The sequence below is a fragment of the Panthera onca genome, chromosome D1 (assembly GCF_046562875.1).
Source record: "Panthera onca isolate mPanOnc1 chromosome D1, mPanOnc1 haplotype 2, whole genome shotgun sequence".
Taxonomy (NCBI): domain Eukaryota; kingdom Metazoa; phylum Chordata; class Mammalia; order Carnivora; family Felidae; genus Panthera; species Panthera onca.
In genome coordinates, this window is record NC_138348.1 from 44,724,188 (window position 1) to 44,744,945 (window position 20,758).

The 20,758-nt window shown below is 49.1% G+C and overlaps 1 protein-coding gene across 1 annotated transcript in view; it reads right to left on the reverse strand.

Annotated features, from left to right (window-relative positions):
* SPON1 (spondin 1) overlaps positions 1–20,758 on the reverse strand; it is a 259,786-nt gene that overhangs the window by 23,445 nt on the left and 215,583 nt on the right. The window contains exon 7 of the mRNA XM_060606071.3: positions 6,012–6,076. Coding sequence (XP_060462054.1) covers positions 6,012–6,076 — 65 coding nt within the window. The remainder of the gene's footprint in view (positions 1–6,011; positions 6,077–20,758) is intronic.

The window sequence follows — 20,758 nt, forward strand, 5'->3', positions numbered from 1 at the left end:
TCCAAATCTGTAAGAAAAACACCACAATCGCGACAGATAAAGGAAAGTTATGAACAGAAAATTCACACCAGAAAAATGAATAAGGAAGACCAGATGAAGACATGGAGAAGTGCTTCACCTTTTTACATTCAGAGAGGCAGCATGGTGCGCAGGGAAGAACAAAGGATATTGGAAGAGGCAGCTGGATTTGCATCTGGGTTCAGCCGCTTGCTAGCTCTGTGCCAGGGGCTTTTTGCCGCCCCGCCCCGGCTCTTTGCACCTACTATGGCAGCAAAATGGGAGCATCATCTTACCCACCCAAGGGCTTTTCGTGAGGAAACTGCTTGTCATTGTGACCGGCACATCCTAGGACTTGGTAAATGTTGATTTCTTGCTCATTAAGCCTTTCCAAACAAAACTTCAAAGAACACCATAAAAGAAAAGAGGCAGTAGGGATTTTTATGCTCCTCTTAAGAACTTATTATCTCCTTCTAAATTTCAGATCCAAACCAGTGTAACTCAGGTCACTGGTGAGACTCTAGTCACTGGCGATTCAGGTCACTCATATGCCGAGTTTTGTCTCTCATGTATTTCAAATAATCCCCCATAGCTTTCGAAGTTGCAGAAACTCAATCTAACCACTAGAGGGCGCAAGAGCCACGCACTAGGCTGAAGTCCTGCGTGGTAGGTCTGAGGTTTCTGCCTCGGAAAAACTGCTTATAACCTGGAGGCATCTAGGGCTCCGGGTCCCTCTGGCCAATTAGATCTACCACCTGCTCCTCTAGTCCAATGCGTCTTTACAATCCTGAAGGTATCGGCAGACCTGGGCAAGTGCTACAGGAGACAGGAAGGGCCCTGAAACTTTCAGCCCTGATCTGAGAAAGAGAGAGATGCCTTTGTCCTCATGGGGAGAGCCATGGCTTGGGTGATATGCAGGGCAGGATTGCTGGAGAGGGTGACTGTCTCTAGTCCACCCTCCCTTCATCTGTCTCAAAAACAAGGACAGTTGTCTAATCAAATGTGAATTAAACAGAGTGGCTGGAAATAATTACAGAGACTACAGTCCCTTATAAAATCCATTGTAAGAATAAAGATTATTTGCAGAAGTTCCAGTAATTCCTAGCATTCAGATTAACCTGGAGGAACTGGGTGGTAGGAATTTAGAACTGATTTGCAGGAAACCTGGTCATTTTCTACTCAGGCGCCAGAGGAACTGGTGAAGGATGTGGGTTTTGTTCAGAATCTGTCTTTCCTGTCTCTACCTGCACTCTGGGCTGACAGACCCACAGCTTGATTTATTGAGCTAAACAAGTCAGCAGCTAATTTGTTTCGTTCATGGCTGTCCTTTGAGAAGTGGTCCTGGGGAAAAAGATGAAGATCATTGAAAAGCAAGTCAGTTTCACAGGGCAGGACCTCACAAAGTAGGTCACCCCGGCTTTCCACTGGCCCAAGGGTGGATAGAATCCCATTAACCTCAATCGGGCAGGCTCAGTGAGGAGGGGCAGGGCTGTTTCTGCAAAACAAAACTTGGCTGCATGGAGGCTTCCTAATTTGACTTCCTAATGAGATTTGGAAGAGGGAAGGGGAGACTGGGGTATGGGAAAATCAAAGGAAAATTCCTTTCCCTTAACGAGCTGGTAGCACTGAGCAGAGAGGGTTTGGGTGTTTGGGAGGTCTGGGTGTTTGCCATTGATTAATTCTGTTCCACTGGGGTCTCATGAAGTCTGAGGGATGGGGGAAAGCTGGGAAGGTGTCCCTAAATATATATATATATATATATATATATATATATATATATATATATATATAACAAATTTACAGAAAAGTCTTCCCCATCTTAAAAAAGAAGACAAAAAACATCATTGACTCTGTTACTCCTTGGAGCAGTAGCTGTTCCAGCCACTCTTCTTTCACAGCGAACTCAGAAGACTTGTCTGTATTCGCTGACTCTATAACCTCACTTTCTGTTCACATTTCACCCCCCTGGAGGCTGCCCGCCATTGCTCAGTGGAAAGGATTCTCAATAAGGTCACTGATTTTCTTCATGTTGGTCAACCCAATAGGCATGATGCAGCCCTAATCTTACTTGATCTCTCAGGTGCACTGGACACAGCTGACCACTCTCTCCTGGAGCACTTTCTTCTCTTGGCTTCCCTGATGCCAAGCTTCCTTCCCCAGTCTGTTTGCTACTCCTTTTCTGTTTCCTTCCTTTGCAGGCATGTCCTCCAACGTGCATCTCCAACGTATCACATCCAGAACTGAGCTCATGGTCTTTCCCACTGAGCTTCATTTACTATTCTGAACCTAGTAGGTGGCCCCACCAACCCATTCATCCAGGTGTCTCTGCTTCCCTCACTCTCCATATTGAACTTATCACTGCAGCCTGTGGGATTCTGCTCCTACACCTCTCTACGACCGCTGTACCTCTCTCCATCTCTACCACCGCCATCCTTGTCAAGGTCACTGTGAATTCTCCCCTCACTACTCTTAACCTTCTCGTATTGGAGCCAGAGTGTTGTTACTGGTTTTTTTTTTTTTTTTAAGTTTATTTACTTGTTTTGGAGAGAGAGTGAGCTCATGTGGGGGAAGGGCAGAGAGAGAGAGAGAGAGAGAGAGAGAGAGAGAGAGAGAATTCCAAACAGCCTCTGAGCTGTCAATGCAGAGCCTGACATAGGGCTCGAACTCACAAACTATGATATCATGACCTGAGCGGAAATCAAAAGTTGGACAACATACTGAGCCACTCAGACACCCCTGTTTTGTTTTCTTTTGAATGAAGATTTGATCATGTTGTCATCCTGCTTAAAACCCTTCAAAGATTTCCCATTACTCTTAATGGAAAAATCTAAATCCCTAATGTGTGCCTTGGCCCCACACCAAGTTCACCTGTGATTTCTGGACCTAGTTATACCACAACTGTTTAGCACCTTAAGTATGCTGAACCCTCCTCAGGGTCTTTACACATGATAGCCTCTCTAGACTTTCTAGAACGTTCTCCCCTTTCTTTGCCTCTTTACCTAGTCAGCTTCTATTGGTTCCTTAACTCTTAGCTCAATGGCCATCCCTTAAAGGAAGCTTTCTCTGACCTTCAGGTTGGGTCAGGGTCCCCGTCACGCCCTCTCATGGCACCTTATATCTTCACAGACATGTCACATTTGTCAGCATTTGGTTAATGTCTCTCCCTCACTAAACTGTGAGTTCATGAGAAACTCTGCTCTGCTCAGCACTGTATTCCTAAGTATCTTTGACAGTACTTCCCTTTAGAGACCGGCCATAAATGTTTGTTGAGGCAATGAAATGTTTCAGTCATCCTTAATGGAAGGACACAAGGTAAGTGAAAGTCACGGTTTTGTTTTGTTCTGGGGCAGGAGTCAGACAATTTGGTTGTGGTCACAGTGTGAATTTCATGCTGGTCCGAAGTCTGACTGGCAGATATATATATGTCTTGATTGGTGAAAAGACGGACACTGAATGACCTGTTACGTAGTTGGAGGGGCCTTGTAATAAGTAAGGGGCACAGGGAGTGGAGGCAGCTGGGGAGGGTTGGAATTCTAGTTCCTCCGCCAGTGGAGCTGGCTGCTGAGGTCTGAGCCTCTGTCTCATCTGCAAAGTGAGGCTCCAGACCCCTACCTCATGGGGTTAGTATGAGGATGGAGTGGGATGAGGAACATAAGTCCTGGCAGGGTACCTGGCACATAGTAGGCGCTAGAGACAAGAGGACAGCTCTCTGCTCCCTGCTTTTTCTTCCTCCTTTCCGCTCTCCTTCCAGAAGCACCCTGCTTTGCCATTTACACCTTCCTAAACCCCGGGCTCCTTAAGGGAAAACTGGGATCAGGTTTCCCTAGTGGTATCAACACTGGCATCTGCAAACTCTGGCCCAGATGCCCCCAGCCCCTGCCTGGTTTTGAGCCCAAGGTGAGGACTCGTCCACATGCAGTTTTGGGAGCTGGGGGCAGCTGAGGAGAGCCTGAGCGCACAAGATTCAGGGTAGGTGTTTTTTTCTGACTGACCTTAATGATGTGAAGGGGCCTCAGGGCCTCGGTGAATTCACATCGGTGTTTTTTGGTGGGACAGGCCTGAGACAGGCAAATGCCCCCCTACCAGGGGAGAGCCGGGGGCAGTAGACCCTGCCTCTGCTGCTTCTCCTTGGAGGGGAAGGCATTTCCAGGGCTGGGCAGGTTTCCAACCACGCTGGCCCCAGCTTCCTCAGAGGAGATCACAACAAGCCAGGAAAGGCCTCTACGCAGCCAGCTCGGCTGCCCTTGGTCCGCTGTCCAGGTGTGGGCCTGTCTCTCTTTCCTCAGGTCGCCACTTAGGGCCTCAGTTCTGCCCAGACCTGGGCCAATCCAGGGCAAGGAGCCTCCTTCCAGATTCAGCCCCGTATGATACCTTCTGAACAAGGCCCTTCATGACCCCTCCTCAATCCTCGGCTGGGTTGTGCCCCTTCTCTAGGCTTCCAGAACCACTTATAACCTCATCATAACATTTATCCCCATGGAGTGTGCACGGCCACCACGGTGTGTGGTGTCACCCGAAGGTGTGCAAAGGGCAGCTCTGGGGTGGGAGACCTCTCTTTATTGTCCATCCCCCCACCCCCAATGGCTGTGGGTTCCAAAGGCTGGGGACTGGGTGTACAGGGCTGGCACGTCGTGGGTGGGGGAGGAATGGTTAATTTGCTGAATGGTTAAACAGGTGGGCACCAGATGCCTGGCAGCAGCTTCCCTGCTCCCCACTGGTTGTGTGGGAGCACTCCTCTCTCCGCTCCTGCTACCCCATCCTGTGCTTCTCTACCCATCATCTTGACTTTGCCTTTGCTCCCACCGAGCAGAATCTCACCCACTGCCTGTGTCGTTGCGCTCTCCATCACCACCATCATCGGTGGGTATAGACACCTCCAGAGAATGGCCAAGCCATTCTTCATAAACCATTTTCATGCGGGTGGCAGGAACTTTGCTCCAAGTCTTGCATCCTTGAAGGAGGAGTGAAACCAAAGCTCGTTCAAGGAACGAGCACAGGACTCGGCATGGCCAGAGAGAGGTGCAGAGTAGAGAGAGGCAAGACATGAGCCCTAAGGAAAAGGAAGCAGGAGCTGGGGCATGTTCGGCTCACTGGGGCCTCTCTAAGTGATCCTGGAGACCAAAGGAGGTCATGGAGGGATTCTTTTTTTTTTTTTTTTTTTTTTTTTTTTTTTTTTTAACGTTTATTTATTTTTGGGACAGAGAGAGACAGAGCATGAACGGGGGAGGGACAGAGAGAGAGGGAGACACAGAATCGGAAACAGGCTCCAGGCTCTGAGCCATCAGCCCAGAGCCTGACGCGGGGCTCGAACTCACGGACCGTGAGATCGTGACCTGGCTGAAGTCGGACGCTTAACCGACTGCGCCACCCAGGCTCCCCAGTCATGGAGGGATTCTAAGGAGAGGATAACACAATAGGATTTGGTTTTGTTTTGTTTTGTTTTTTTGATATGATGATTTCAAGGTCCACGTATGCCATCTACAGAGAGGTGTCCAAGAAACTGATGGATGGATGATCTACTTACTCACCTACCTATCTTCCTACCTACCTACCTACCTACCTACATATCTGCCTGGCGGAGTAGTCATTCAGGGAGCCATCGGCATACCCTAGGTCATCAAAATACAAGGGAGGATGAAATCTTAAAGGGATAGAGTAGACAGGAAAGAGATAAGCTGGGGCCAATCTAGTTTTCCACGAGTAAGACCTGCCTAGAGTGAGTGTACCTGTGTGCGAAGGTGGTTTCAGTCAGTTGTGGCCAAGAACATGAGTGAACACGTAATGGCAACTGTTATGTCCGGTTCTGTGGTATTAGAGCCATCGGGGGAGACAAAGACCAGGCCCGTATTCCTGAGAAGATACGGGTAAGTGTGATAGGCCCACACGTGGGCAGTGTACCTCACCTGCTCATGCACCTGAGAGGTACTGCTGACTTTAATGACATAACTCATGTGGTGGCCAGCCAGTGGGTGGCTCCGAGTATGAGAAATGGCCAGGGTCTGTGTGCTACTTACACGTTGAGAGGCTGCCAGGCTGGCCACTGAGCTTTGGCCTTGATGACGGTGAGGACCTCATCACTCTGCAAAAAAAGGACCACAGTTGTTTAGTGAGGAGAGCCAGGCTCACAGCAGCAAGAGAGGTTTGACATGGTGACATTGTCCACCCTCACTCCCTTACCTGCTGCCCAGGTGTGGAGCCATCCCTCCCCAGGGTAGCGAAGCCCGGGAGCCTCGGCCATCCCGGGGGATGGGGCTCAGTGCCCGCTGCGTCTGTTGTGTGTTGCACACTGATGGGTTCACTGAGCCACACCCTGGTTTCCAGCTCCGGCCACCCCTCCCGCACTGCAGCCGGAGCTCTGACCCGGCCTCCGCCTTGGATGGCCATGCTTCTATATCATGCCCAGCCTGGAGGGCAGGTTGTGCACTCTGTGTCCAGGCACCGGCTGCATGAGGAGTTGCAGGGTAGCCAATACCTGCTCCGGAGGATTGTCACCACCACCCCCCAACCCCCCGGCCCCAGACCTCTCCTGCTGTTGAGACCCACACACCTGATTGGACTCCCTTGGACAGGAGGCCAGAACAAAGTCTGAGGCCAACACCCCTTGTGCTGCTCATATCATTCTGCTCTATTTGCTTTGGACAGCGTGTAGCATGGGCCCTTAAAATCGATTTTTGAGGAAGGATTTGCTAATTAACAATTTGAAGGAAAGCATTAAGTCAACATCGAGGGGGGAAATGCAGAAGTTTGTGGATCTTGCTTAACTTTACTTGGCAGTCTGTTTGGGTTTTTATCTTCAGTGACGGGGCAGAGGAGTATCATAACCTTTTCAAGGCTTAAGGCTTCCATGGGCCCAAATTTGGCTTTGGCTAGGGACCTTCCCTGGAGAGGATTTAGCTGGTCCTGGATCTCCCCTTCCCCTGGCTGGGCCCAGCAGTGCTCAGACGCCACTGTCCACTGTACTTGGAAAAGCCTAGAATGTCACCAGCTGAGGAAGGAAGTATTCTGTTGCTGACTGAACAGGTCCCTGAGTTCCAAGAGGGCAGAGACTTGCTTGGCTGGCTTATATCTCTGCTCCAGTTTTTAGAGCCATGCCTGGCGTGAGTGCCTAGGACATATTTAGGATGAACTGACAAACTTCTTAATTGGTGGGTACCATGCCCAGAAAATCCCACCACCCTGCAGTCATCTCCTACATCCCATGGCTCGCAATGAGCCCTTCCTCCAACCCCAGAAGGCCACTCCTCCTCCAGCAGGTTAAAGGCACATCTACTGTGAACCTCCATTCCCCCATCTCCTGCCCCTCACAGCTGGCGGGCTCCGAGACCCACTGTGCCCACAGCCTTCAAGTCCCTTGAGCCTCCTCCCACCGTCTCCATACCTTCTTGCTTCCCCCCAATGCACCTTCCATGTTGCCACAAATCCGACCGTCTCCGTTCCCTGCCTCAGCCCTTCAGTAGCTCCTCACAACTCCCATGACCAGTTATTTTTTTTTAATGTTTATTTATTTATTTTTGAGAGAGAGATAGATATAGAACGAGCAGGGGAGGGGCAGAGAAAGAGGGAGACAGAATCCTAAGCAGGCTCCGTGCCGTCAGCACAGAGCCCGATGCGGGGCTTGAACCCATGAACCATGAGATCATGACCTGAGCTGAAACCAAGAGTTGGATGCTTAACCAACTGAGCCACCCAGGTGCCCCCCCATGACCAGTTCTTAATTCCTGAGTTTTCCTACATGGCCTTCATCATCTGGCTCTAGGATATGTTTTTCTTTGATTTTACATATACAGAATAATGCATAAACAGAATTGTACATGCATACTGTAGACAGATTTAGCACCACAGAAGCACACAATGCGAATAGTGACCATAGCCCATCCAGCATCTACCCTGCCTTCTGCTTCCTTCTCCAGAATGTTACAGTTTGGTGTATATCATTGCATATGCAACTACGTGCGTGTGCGTATGTGTGTGCACATTAGATAACGGCTCTCCCCACAAAAACCGCATCATACTTATTCTGCACCATGATTTCAAATTTTTTCCTTAATACCATCCCATGGAAACTTTCCAGGTCAGTAGATACTGCATCATAGCAGTCCTTTGGGTGCTGTTTAAAGTGTTGGAGATCTTTAAATTCTGGTAAACCAAGTCAAGATGCATCAAAGAGAAACCCAAGACATGAGACCCAAGAAACGAGATACTGTCTGATGACAATCCTTTTGCCCTTGAAGAAATACTTTACTAAGAAGTAAAATCAATGTGGGTGGAGTTAAGAGAGACACCATGTTAGCTGGCCCTGCAGATGCACCTTGCATTATAATGAAATCTTGGTTTTCAAGTCCCAGCTGACGATATATTGATTTTGCTTTTGCAGTATATAATGACAAAAATTGTTTGGGCCCTCCATTAGTGTTTATGCATGGTGATGAAACTCTATCTGTAATTTTTAGAGATATGGAGGCTCCAAGGATGATGGAGCCACGTGTGCAGGCTTTAGAACAGCTTGTTGCTGTAAATTCTTTCATCTAGTGGTTGCATGCCATCTGCATGATCAATAGCTTAGTTTTGCTTGTTTGTGATCATTTGTGTTATTCCATCAGATAAGAATGCAGGAGCACTATGGAAAATTTATTTAAAAAGCTAAAAATCTTTGGAGCATCAAACTTGTCTGGTAGACCCTCAATTCTATAGCACTGGAGAGTGGCTTTTCCATGGCCATATCCAGCAAATTATTGAAAAAGCAAAGCCTTTGATGTGTATCTAGAATTCCATAGCGTGGAGGGTCTGTAATTTACTTAACTAGCATTATTGGTGGATATTTAATTGTTTCCATGCTGTCACGAAGACTTGTATACTTATTTCTTTGTTTACAAACCCAAGGCTTCCTGTGTTATGGATTCCGAGGGGATGGTTAAAAGATGAAGCAGATTTACAGTTTTGGCAGGACCTACCAAATCGTGCTCCAAAAATCTGTACCAATTTACACCCCCACAAGAATGTATTTATGCCCATCTTGCCACACCTTTGGACACACTGAACACCATTCATCTTTTGGGTATTTACTGTTCCAGCCGGCATGGGAGCGGTATGTGTGAAAGTACAGGCTCTAGAATCACACCGAGTTCAAATCCTGCCTACACCATTAGCTAGCTCTGTGTCCTTTGGCAAGTCTCTTGACCTCCCTTAGCCTTCTCATCTGTGAAATGGGATTTAGAAAGAGTTTCTACTACACGGGGTTGTTGGGGGACTAAGTGGCATCATTCATATAATGTGTTAATGCAGTGCCCAAATATGCATATATTAGTTACTATTCTTACTCTCATTTACATTCAGGCCAGGCTGGTATTAGAATCAATTTGCACCACTTGAGTACAGATTGTGAAGCACACAGTTGCATCTACAAATCCACAAAGCCTCGGGAGAATACTCCTTCCCTTAAAGCCAAGCTCTGAGTCTCAGGGAGCATATGATGGGAGGTTCATGTAGCTGGGTGAGCCTTGGATGGGGCTGCTCGGGGGGCGGGGCGTGTTCCATTCTGAAGAATGAAGGATTTAAAGTCAGAGTAAGCAATCCAAACTTCAGACTTAAATGAAAAGCTCTCTTAACACGTCTCTAAAGCACAGAAAGGATCTTTCAAGAATCCTTAGAGCCCTTATACATCTCCCATAGGACTCTTTTCAAACCAACTATTTCAGGGCATATTCACAGTTCATGCCTCTTTTGGATGACATTAGCACTTTTCCGGAGATGTGCCAATTAAAATAAAAAACCCCAAAGAAACCACAGGTCACTGGTGTCCATCTTCATGGGGACGAGCTCTTTCATTTTGCTTTTGGTAAATATGTTGTGAAGATGTCACAGCTGTACTCAGACTTCATAGCTACCGACAGCAAATGGGAATCGCACAGCCCCAAACAGGCCGCCGGCTGAGATCAGCTCTGGAGGAAGCAGGGCCGTGTGGAGCGAACACAGGCCCGGGACAGGTTGGAGGCAGAAATCACATCGGTATTAGGAGATGCCAAGTCTGAGCAGAGCAGAGAGTAAGAGTGTGGGTCTGGGGAACGGGTGGGGGTTGGTGTCAGAGCCAACCTTGCCCAACACTGCCCTTCCCATGCCCTCCAGAGCCAGCCCCCAGTGCGGGAGAGCGCTGGGCATCTCAGCCTTGCCCGCAGTGAAAGGCCAGAGTCTGTCACCTCCTCCCTGCCTCGTGCCTCACCTCCTCTCTGTGCCTGTACCTGCCTGAACCTTCATCTCCCAGTCCTGAACCACAACCTCTTTCCTCATCCTAAGGCCCCCTCTGCTCCAAGGGGCACAGAGAACGTCCTGCCCTCGACCTACGGTCTGGGACTCTGCCCGGACAACCGGCCTCCTCCCTGCAGGAAGAGAAAGGGGCTGCAATCCATACTCAGAGAGGGAAAGTAACGGAAACATCAACAATAATAACACAGCGATCTACTGCTTTTATGTGCTGGGCAGAGGCACTGTGCTCGTTACCTTTATATAGTATTTTATTTAATCCTTACAACATTTGCAAGGGACGTAGGTATACACTTTTAATCCTCAGAAACACATTTATCTGGCCAAATTAGTTAGCCAGTTAGGCAATGGCAGAGCTGGAGTTTAAACGTCAGCCTGACCCTGGAGACCACGCTCGTCACCCTGTGACCCCAGGCAGAGGGGAGCCGGGAGGGTAAGCTGTGGTGCAGGGAGAGCTGGGCACTCTTTACAGGTCAGCCCCCCCATCCCCCGCCTGGGCCTCTGCAGGCCTTAGAACACTCTGAGTTCTGAATGTTAATGCTGCCCTGAGAACTGATTTTGATGAAGAGCAGGGGAGACGCAGGGTCCTTGCATTGGAGAGGAACTGCTCCTGGAGAGGCAGACACCCAACGACCAATGATATTCAATGCACGTGCAGTGATACACGTGCATGCACAGAGAGACCCCCACCTCATTGCACATTTCCTTGTATTCATCAGCTTGTTTCTTAGGAAAATCCTTGGGAACAGCTATCATCTCATTTTGCAGACGAGGAAACTGAGGTTCAGAGAAGTCATGTGACTTCTTGCAGCCCACCCAGGAACCATGGTTCCCATACAGATGTGTCTGGCTCCAAAACTCTCGCTCTTTCCACCCGGACTGACTACTCTTCCTCTCTATCTTGCTCTGGTCCCTCTCCTGTTTTGCTTGTCGCTTTCAGCAAGAGCGTGGCTACCGCTGGCTGACAGTTTTCCCCAAAGAGCTCTTGCTCTGAGGCATAGGGTCACCCAGATCCCTCTGTGAGGGCAGTGCCTGGCCTCTTAGGTAGACTCTCGTGAACGGTGTTTGGCTCCATTATTTGCTTCTATCCTATCCCAGAATTCCCACTTACCATAAAAAACAACCCTGATGGCTTCCATGTCTGAAGGGAGCTTTTTCATCCCTTGGTGGGTATCCTGGTGATGAGCAGCAGGAAATGAGCCGTTTTAGGAGGTAATAATGGAGCTATGGGCATCTTTTAAATCAATTGTGCCCCCACAACATAGTCTCTCATTGTTTCGACAAGCTCTGGGTTTACTGGGTCATAAATAAAAACAGATGGTTCATATTTGGCAGTGGTCCATGGCTTGCCTGTGGTCTCCTGTGGTCTGTACTGCAGAAGTCTGAGGCAGGCAGGCAAATGGTTCCCATTTTTCAGATGAAGTAACTGAGATGTCTCCCTCCTCCGATACTGCTCTGGTCAGGATCACCAATGCTGTCACCACTGCCCACGGTTATTGCCCAGCTCTTAGCTTCCATGACCCCTCGGCAGTGTTGGACCAGGAGAGCTGGTCACTCCTTCTGTCCTGAAACACTTTCTACATGGTTCTGGCACCTGCTGCCTATTTCTTCTCACCTCACTGGCTGTTCCTCCTCAGTCTTCTTTGCTGACCCCTCTCCATCCACCTGGGTTCAAGTCCTTGATCCTGTCCCATATTGCCTTATAATTAACTGCAGCTTGTCTCATGCCTTAAAATACTATACATACATCAATGATGACTGAAGTTTAATTTTCTACCTTGTGTATCAACTGTTTAACATTTTCGTCTGGATGTCGAATTGGTGTCTCAAACTCAACAGTCTGAGACCAAATTCGTGACCGTCCTCTCCCCTAGCCCGGCTTGCCCTTTTCTCCCCAGCCGGCTCAGTGGCAATGCCCCTTTCCAGTTTCTCCTCCCTGATGCTTCTTTCTCTCCTACTCCACATCCAGTCCTTCCGTCCACCCTGTCAGCTCTGCTCCTAAAATGCATTTATCAGCCCACCACTTTCCGTCACCTGCCTTGCTGCCACTGTGGTCCAAGCCATCACCACTACTCACCTACATGATTGCAATTGCTCCTTGGCTGGTGTCTCTGCCTCCTCTTTGGCCCTCCTCTGGGCTCGTTGCACAGCAACCATCCCACGCCATTTCTCAGGTCAAAATCCTTCAATGGCTTCACACCCCATGGCAAATGGGGAGCTTCCGTGCCCCCCACAGCCCTCCGTGACCAGCCTCGCCCTGTGTTACTTCACTAACTCTATCCCTTAGGGCTCTGTCCCTCTCTCAATTGTTTTGGCCATTCCAGACATCTCATTTTCCCGCGAACGGAACGGGCTCACTTAGCCCTTGCTGTTTCCTACGCCAGCAATGCTGTCCTCCGGACAGACATCACGACACTCACGCCCTTGCCTCCTCCAGATGTTTGCTCAAACATCACCTTCTCTTCAGGTCTTTGTTGACCCCGTGACTGAAAAGAGCAATTCCTCTCTGGCTCCTCAACCCGGCACGCCCCCATCACCTTATCTGATTGTGTTTTCTTCATCGCCTTGGTCACTGTCCGATACCCTGTGGATTTTGCTTCTTTACTTTCGAGGGGTTCTCTCTCCCTGCTAGAATAGGGCCCCCCTACTTTGGGCAAGGGCTGTTGTCTCTCTTGCCCAGTGCTGTAGCCTCCATATTTGGGACCATGCTTGGGACATGCTCAAGCAATATTTGTTGCATGAATGAGAGGCTGTGATGAGGAAGGGGCTGGCGCCCTCTGAGCCTCAGCCCAACAGCACTCCATCATCCTAGCTGCGTGAAGTGATCCTCGGAGATCTGAGCGTGGAGCTGGCAGGCACTGGCAGAGCGGTAGACAATGCCAGCCAGACAACTGTGCTGGAACAGCCTGAACTAGAAGGAGAAGGAAGGGACAGGACACAGGCCGTGTTAGGAGCTGTGGTCAGATTTCACAATTTCCGGGTCTGCTTCAGGGGGACACCCCGCGACCTGGGCTGCCTGTTGAAGTGCCCATAGCGTGCCTCACGCCCGGGAAGCAGCGGTCATCCCAAGCCACTGTCTGATCGGTGAGCTCAAAGGCAGAGAAGGTACCCAGAGCCCATTAACAGATCCACAAGAAGGTGATGTGGTTGCACAGAAGCGTTTCAAATTCAATGTCTTTTTAGTTCTTTTCAAATACAGCCTGTAATTCCGATGGGAAAATTGTGTAAGGCTCGCAGATAACAATTTCCCCGTGAGACGTTTTGGTGAAAGCAGCTTGGTATTTCTGAAGCGGGAGAGGGAGGGCCCATCAGAGCCCCCGGGGGCTGCCCCACCGCCCCTCTACCCGCAGTTGACTCTGGCAGGTGGAGCGCTCTGAGGAGAGGCATCACCCCATGACCTGAGAGAGATGACCAGCCTTCTGTGTGCTTCTATGAACCACCGGCAACAGTTTAGCTTGTCCTTTGGGGACCGAAGTATCAATCCGGGGTTTAACCTCATTTTCCGGACTTTTTCATTTTGTCCTTTGTAATGCACGTGAAAGTCTGCAGCCCCCGGGAGCTGAGGGAGCTAGGGAGGTCGATGGGGCATGTCTGTCTCTCCATCCCACCAGCCTCTCTCCACCTGATCTTCCCAGGCCCTCCTCCCCACCTCTACCCTGTCTCCGGCAATTGGAAAAGACTAAGTGCCAGGGCCAGAGGCAGAGGAGTGAAAAAGGGGCCAGGCCAGGCGAGATTCTGACGTCACAGGGGAGAGAGAACACGAGAAGCAGAGGCTGTCTGCTTTCTTTTTAAAAAAATTTTTTTAATGTTTTATTTATTTTTGAGAGAGAGAGAGAGCATGAGCATGAGCAGGGGAGGGGCAGAGAGAGAGGGAGACACAGAATCCAAAGCAGGCTCCAGGCTCTGAGCTGTCAGCACAGAGCCCGGTGCAGGGCTTGAACTCACGAACCGTGGGATCATGACCTGAGCTCAACCTGGACTCTTAACCCACTGAGCCACCCAGGTGCCCCCTGTGTGCTTTCAAACAGGCAGGGGTTGCAAGGAAGCCCTGGCCAGGCCTGGCTGAAGGTGACTGTGATGCCACCTATGGGGCAGTGCCCCAATCCTGCCCCATGGGAGCATCTCCAGTGGTCTTTTTATTTTTTTTTAAAGATCTTATTTGTATTTTTTTTTTAAAGTTTACTTACTTATGGGGGGGTGGGTGGGTGAGAGAGAGAGGGAGAGAGAGAGTCCCAAGCAGACTCCACAGAGCCCCATGCAGGGCTCGAACTCATGAACCATGAGATCATGACCTGAGCTGAAATCAAGTCGGATGTTTTATTTTTGAAAGAGAGAGAGGCAGAGCACAAGCAGGGGAGGGGCAGAGAGAGAGGGAGGGAGACACAGAATCTGAAGGAGGCTCCAGGCTCTGAGCTATCAGACACAGAGCCTGATGCAGGGCTTGAACTTATGAGCTGTGAAATCATGACCTGAGCTGAAGTTGAATGCTTAAAGTTGGACATTTTAAGTGAGCTGCCCAGGTGTCCTTTCAGTGATCTTAAAAGCACAGCACTGAACACCCCTCATCCCTCTTCCCTGTCTCCCCCTTGTACCTTCCTCTGAGGACAGCTCCAGTCCAGGTCTAGTCCCAGAAGCCAATGCAAGAATAGGGGTGGGGACTGTGTCCTTCCCTGCATCCCCAGCATCGGCTTGGGTTGGAGGAGGTGTGTCAGGTATGATTAAGGGATGAATAATGGGTGAGCTAATTAAATGATTAATTAATGACAAACTAGAGGAAGCCCCTGGCCTGTGTGGCCCTCCCAGGGGTCCGAGAGCACTTCTGGTGAATGCAGTGGGGTTAGCATGTGCTGAAGGGTCTGCTCCCAGGAGCAGGTGACCCGATTAATATGTTCTGGACAGTGGTGGGGCATGGGGGCAGCAGGACAGGAGAGAGCACTGTAAGGTGAGGAGACCGTGGATGCAAGGCGTTATTTTGAAGGGAGATGCAGAACATCAAGGTGCTGATGGATGTGGGTTGTAAAACTAAGAGGGGTCAAGGATGACTCCAAGGGGAGGTGTCTTGTCAGCAGTTGGATATATGAGGCTGGAATTCGAGGGACAAGTCCAGGCCAGAGATGTATATTCGAAAGGCATAAGCATATAGGTGGTAGTTAAAGTGACAGTACAAAGAACCTGGAGAGCGGGCAGAGACAGAGAAGGGAGTGGGGATGGCGAAGAGCCTAACTAGGGACAGCCAGAGAGGCTGACGACACTAGGGGAACTGCCCCCCACCCCCGGCCTCTTCAAAGCCCTTGTGCTCTCTCCCGCTGCCTATTAATGTCTCCACTGCTCCCTGCTGTCCCTGCTGTCCCCTCTGTCCCGACACCCCCCTGTCCCCCTGCTTCCCCCTACTGTCCCTACTTCCCCTGACACCCTGCTGTCCCACTGTCCCCTGCTGCCCTCCTGCCCCCTGACACCCCCACTGTCCCACTGTCTCCCTGCTTCCCTGCTGCCTCCTGCTGTCCCCACAGCCCCCTGATACCCCTGCTCTCCCACTCTTCCCCTGCTACATCCACTATCCCCCTTCTGCCCCCACTGTCCCCTTGCTGACCCCTGCTACCCCACTGTTCCCTTCATGTCCTCACTGTCCTCTGCTGTCCCCACTATCCCCCACTGACCCCTTGTCCCCTGCTGCACCCCCTCCCCTTTGCCCGGCTGCCGCAGGCCCTGCTACTTGCTCACTGCTTCCACTGCTGCCTCGCTGGTCACTGCTGGAAATGCAACTGAAGCAGGTTTAGGAAAGACCAGCCCGCGAGGCGGTGCCCCAGCAGGCCCAAACAGCTCTTTTGAGGAGTGCGCTGTGCAGGGTGTTGAGAAAACTGGCAGTAGCAGGAAGGACATGTGATTATTTCTTAAAAGATGAGTGACATCACGGCAGGTTTGTATGTGAAACGGTATAATCTAATACAGAAAGAGAAATCGATGTCGCGGGAGAGAGGGTGCACTGGGAGTGCACTTGAAAAGATAAGGGGTGAGATCCAGGCCCGAGGTGGAGGGTGGCCTTCCAACCAGAGCAAGAGGATGGACGAGGAAGGCACAGGGCTGTAGCTCCTAATGCTTGAGGTCACGGGCATTGCCGGGCGCCCAGCAGATACGGAGTGAGCCCACAGTCTCTGCCAGGCTCCGCTGCGGGGGGCTGGAGACAGAGCCGGAACAAGAGAGACGCCAACCCCTGCCTCATGGAGCTTTCCTGAGTGGGGAGGCAGACCTAAACAAGGGGCAGTCACAGCGTGCCAGACTTTGATGGGCTCTCTGGGGCCAACACAGCAGGGGCTGGTGAGCCGAGGGCCAGGCTCGGAGAGTTCGGGATGTGGAGAAGGCTTCACTGACAAAGCCACTAAAGTATTCTGAGATACAGGTGCTAATGCGGGTGAAAAGGGCCAGGTCAGCCCTCTCTCAAGTTGAAAATTACCTCACGTACTAAAATAAGGACTTTAAAATAAAAAAAAAAACCCAAATAACATAACCATATTATATGATGTTCTGAAAAGAGAGGGCGTGAGAGATATGTAAAAAGGAATATCCACATCTCACCATCCTTACCTAGCGGCTATTATCAATTCATTTCTATATTTGTATGTTTACACACACACACACACACACACACACACACACACACACACACACACGTTGTCTTTACCCCTACCATTTCTTTGCACAATAGTAGCTAGATTATTATACAAATAGATGATTACACAAACTGTCTGCACCTTGCTTTCTCATTTAATACATTTCAGAGATGATCTCATGTGTGACATAGCTCTTTTAATGATGACCTCGAAGACCATATAGCAAAGTAAAAAAAGATACAAAAGCATAAACGTGTGTGTTTTTCCATTGCTATATGGGTTCGTCATTAAAAGAGCTATATCACTAATGAGATCATCTCCGAAATATCCTAGACTGAATTAGAAAGCAAGGTGGAAGCTTCAGGTATTGTACTGTCAGCTTGTTTGTCTGGGTCCTTAAATATAAGAACATTTCACTTCATCAGCTCCCTTCATCCACTGATTTCCATAAAAAGCTTTCAAACTGTTAAGTAATAAAGCTCCAAATGACCTGGACAGTGGAGGAACAGGCCTGCCTTAAGGTTCTGGGTGGGGGGGAGGGGGGGGGGGGAGGCGGGGAATGTTAGCATCAAATAAGGTTCCAGAAATGCTGCTTTCTTAAATAGCGCTATTTAAATGCAAAGGAACAGCTTTGATAAGCTGTAAAAGCTTAACCCTTCTCACTCCTGAGGACCAACCCCCCCCCCTCCATGTCCTCCACAGAGGTTTGGGGAGAGATTGGGGAGGTAACAGTGAAGTTCTGTGTTGTGGCTGACACTAAAGGGATGTCCCTACCAGGAACTTAAGAGGCTGGCTGGCCTCTGTCAGGCTTCCCATGGTAAGAGAAGTTTCCCTGGCTATGAATACTAACTTCTAGTTATTAATTGTGGCATCACGGACCAACAGTTAAAGAGCAGTGTGGTGGAATAAGTCAGACCCAAGTTCAAATCCTGGCTCAACCACTTACAAGCTGTGTAAGTTTGGGGAAGTTACTCACCCTCTCTGAGGGGATTCCTCATATGTGAAACATGTATTCATTGAGCTCCTTTTATGGGTCAGAGACTGTGCTGGACATGGGGCATAGGGCAGTGGACAAGTCACCACAGTCACCGCTCTTGTGGCCATGTCCTCTCATAGGTTAATAAGATACGTGCAGATTGAATGAGATAGTGAAAGTGAAGGGCCAGGCGAGTGGTGACAAAAGGCTAGCCACGATTACTAAACTCACATGTCTCCATGCCCCCTCCTTCTGTGTAATTGTCCACTGTGTCCCCTTATTCCTGTCCCTCAAGCAACTCCTCCTCTCAGAGGCCTAATTTTTTTTTGAGTAGAAATTTATATATTTAAAAGGTGTATAATACAATGTTTTGATGATATACATGCACAGGCATACCTTGGAGATATTGTGGGTTTGGTTCCAGACCACTACAATAAGCCAATATCACAGCAAGGTGAGGCAAATGAATTTTTTGCTTTCCCAGTGTATATAAGAGTTACGTTTACACTATAGTGAAGTCTGTTAAAGGTGCAATAGCATTAGGTCTAAAAAAAAAAAGAAAAAAACCAAAAAAACAATGTGCGTATCTTAATCAAAAAATACTTTGCTGCCAAAAAGTGCAACCCATCATCTGAGCTTTCAGTGAGCCACTGATCACCCTAACAAACATAACTATGATGAAAAAGTTGGAAGAGAATTGCCAAAGAGTTACCAAAACGAGAATTACCCAAGAGTTTGCAAAAATGACCAAGATGCGACAGAGACGCGAAGTGAGCAAATGCCATTGGAAAAGGAATTCTGAAAGATTTCCTCCATGCGGGATCGCTGCCAACCTTCAATTTGTTAAAAAAAAAAAAAAAAAAAAAAAAAAAGGCAGTATCTGCCAAGCACGATAAAGTGAAGTACAATAAAATGAGGTGCGCCTGCACGTAGTAAAATGGTCACTGTTGTCAGGCTAATTAACACATTCATCTCTTCACAGGGTTGCCTTTTTCTTTTTGGGGTGAGAGCACCAGAAATCTACTCTCTTAGCAAATTTCCAGTATACAATCCAGCATTATATTAGTATTCGTATATATTATATGATACTATATATAAATACATATGTTTGTATTTATTTATTTATGGGAGGGGAGAGAGAGAGAGAGAACGTGTGCACAGGAGCAGGGGAGGGGCAGAGAGAGAGGGAGAGAGGGAGAGTCCCAAGCAGGCTTCACACTCAGTGCAGAGCCCAAAGCGGGCTCGATGCCACAACTGCGAGATCGTGACCTGAGCCAAAACCAAGAGTCAGATGCTTATCCGACTGAGCCACCCAGGCGCCCCTACGGTCATTTAAACTATAGTCATCGTGCGGTACGTTAGGTCTCTAGACTTATTCGTCCTACATAACTGTAACTTTGTACCTTTTGCCCAATAACCTCCATTTCCCCCACCTCCCTGCCCTGGGGATGCCTTCTTGATGCCCCTGGATCCTCAAATCGTCTTTTTTTCCATTACCTCAACCAAGTTGCTTCATTATCACTTGCACGATCATTTTTTCATTTACGTGTCTTTCCAACCAGAAGGCATCTAGCAAAACACGCATCTATCTCATAGTAGGTGCTTCATCAAATATACTGAATGTTCAGTAAGTGAAAGTTTTTATTCCCCCCTAATATTCTCTTTACTCGAAGATCCTATAGCCTAGCATCACCAGACAATTTCAGCAGCCAGGATGTATGTGTGTTTATATCCCACAGCTGCTCTGTACAACCTTCCTGTGGACCGGTGATGCTCTGCCCAGATCACTCTTCAGCTGCTGGGAAAGATGCTAAAATGTGGTCCTCAGCTGTCAGCTCTTTTTGGGGGTTGTACCGGCTGGATGAAACCGCCTCACGTGATGTCGGCAGAGGCCTTCTTTGGGTCTGCACCACAGCTCCGCCTCTCCCTCGGCCCGTCTCTGCCCGCCACCCCTCTCGCCACCCCAGGTGTGGTTCCCAGGAGCATTCCCTAATTTCGCACATGCCAGTCTGGGCTCTGCCTGCTGCCCAGAGAACCCAGCTGCTACAGCTGGTGGGGAAAAAAACGAGAGGCAGAGTTAGCACATCAAAGACATTCTCACCAGGGAAAGTCCAAATGATGCCTGTGCTGTCAGCGGCCCGGGAGAGGTGGATTAGGCCGAAGGACCTGGTGTCCAAGCCCAGCAAACTCTGAAGGACCATGTTGGGACAGTGGGCCTCACAACTGGGTCTCGCGAGTAGTCAATTTCAGCAAAACGGCATCACCCACCGCATTCGAGCAATGTTCCTAATTAGCATTTTAAAAGGTTTGTAGTTTGTGTTATTATTATCGTTAGTTTGCTTTTATGGTCATATGAGAGCTATAAGCATAAAGAGTTAATATCCAGTTATCTTTGCACACATTTAAACAATATGATAATGAAAAGAATTACAACTCAGCCCTGGGGGTTTGTGAGCTTACAAATGCCCTCTAAAAAAGGTCCCTACATTACTTGGGTTTGGGGATTATCTAATTTTGCAATAGCCTGGTAGGAAGAGCTTGGATTTGAGAGGCTCTGTGGCTTAACGGTACAACCTTGGACAGGCTACTTAATTCTCTGAGCCTGATTTTCTCATTCTGCAGAGTGGGATAACTACCTTACAGGCTTGCTGTGAGACATAAATGAGCTATACATGAATACAGAATGCTTGCCCGGTTCCTGACACAGAGTAAGTGCTCAATAAATGGCAGCAGGCAGGAGAGGCCTAACAGGAGAGAATGCATCTTTCTGCAGGCCTTTTCCAGACCTGACCTGGAGAAACCCTGCGGGCGGCAGCCATCCCTGGAAGACAGCAGGAGGCTGGAGTTTTAGGGGACAGGGAGTCAGACTCAAATTTGCTTCAGAGTACAAGCAAGCAGACAAACACGAAAGCCCCAAGGC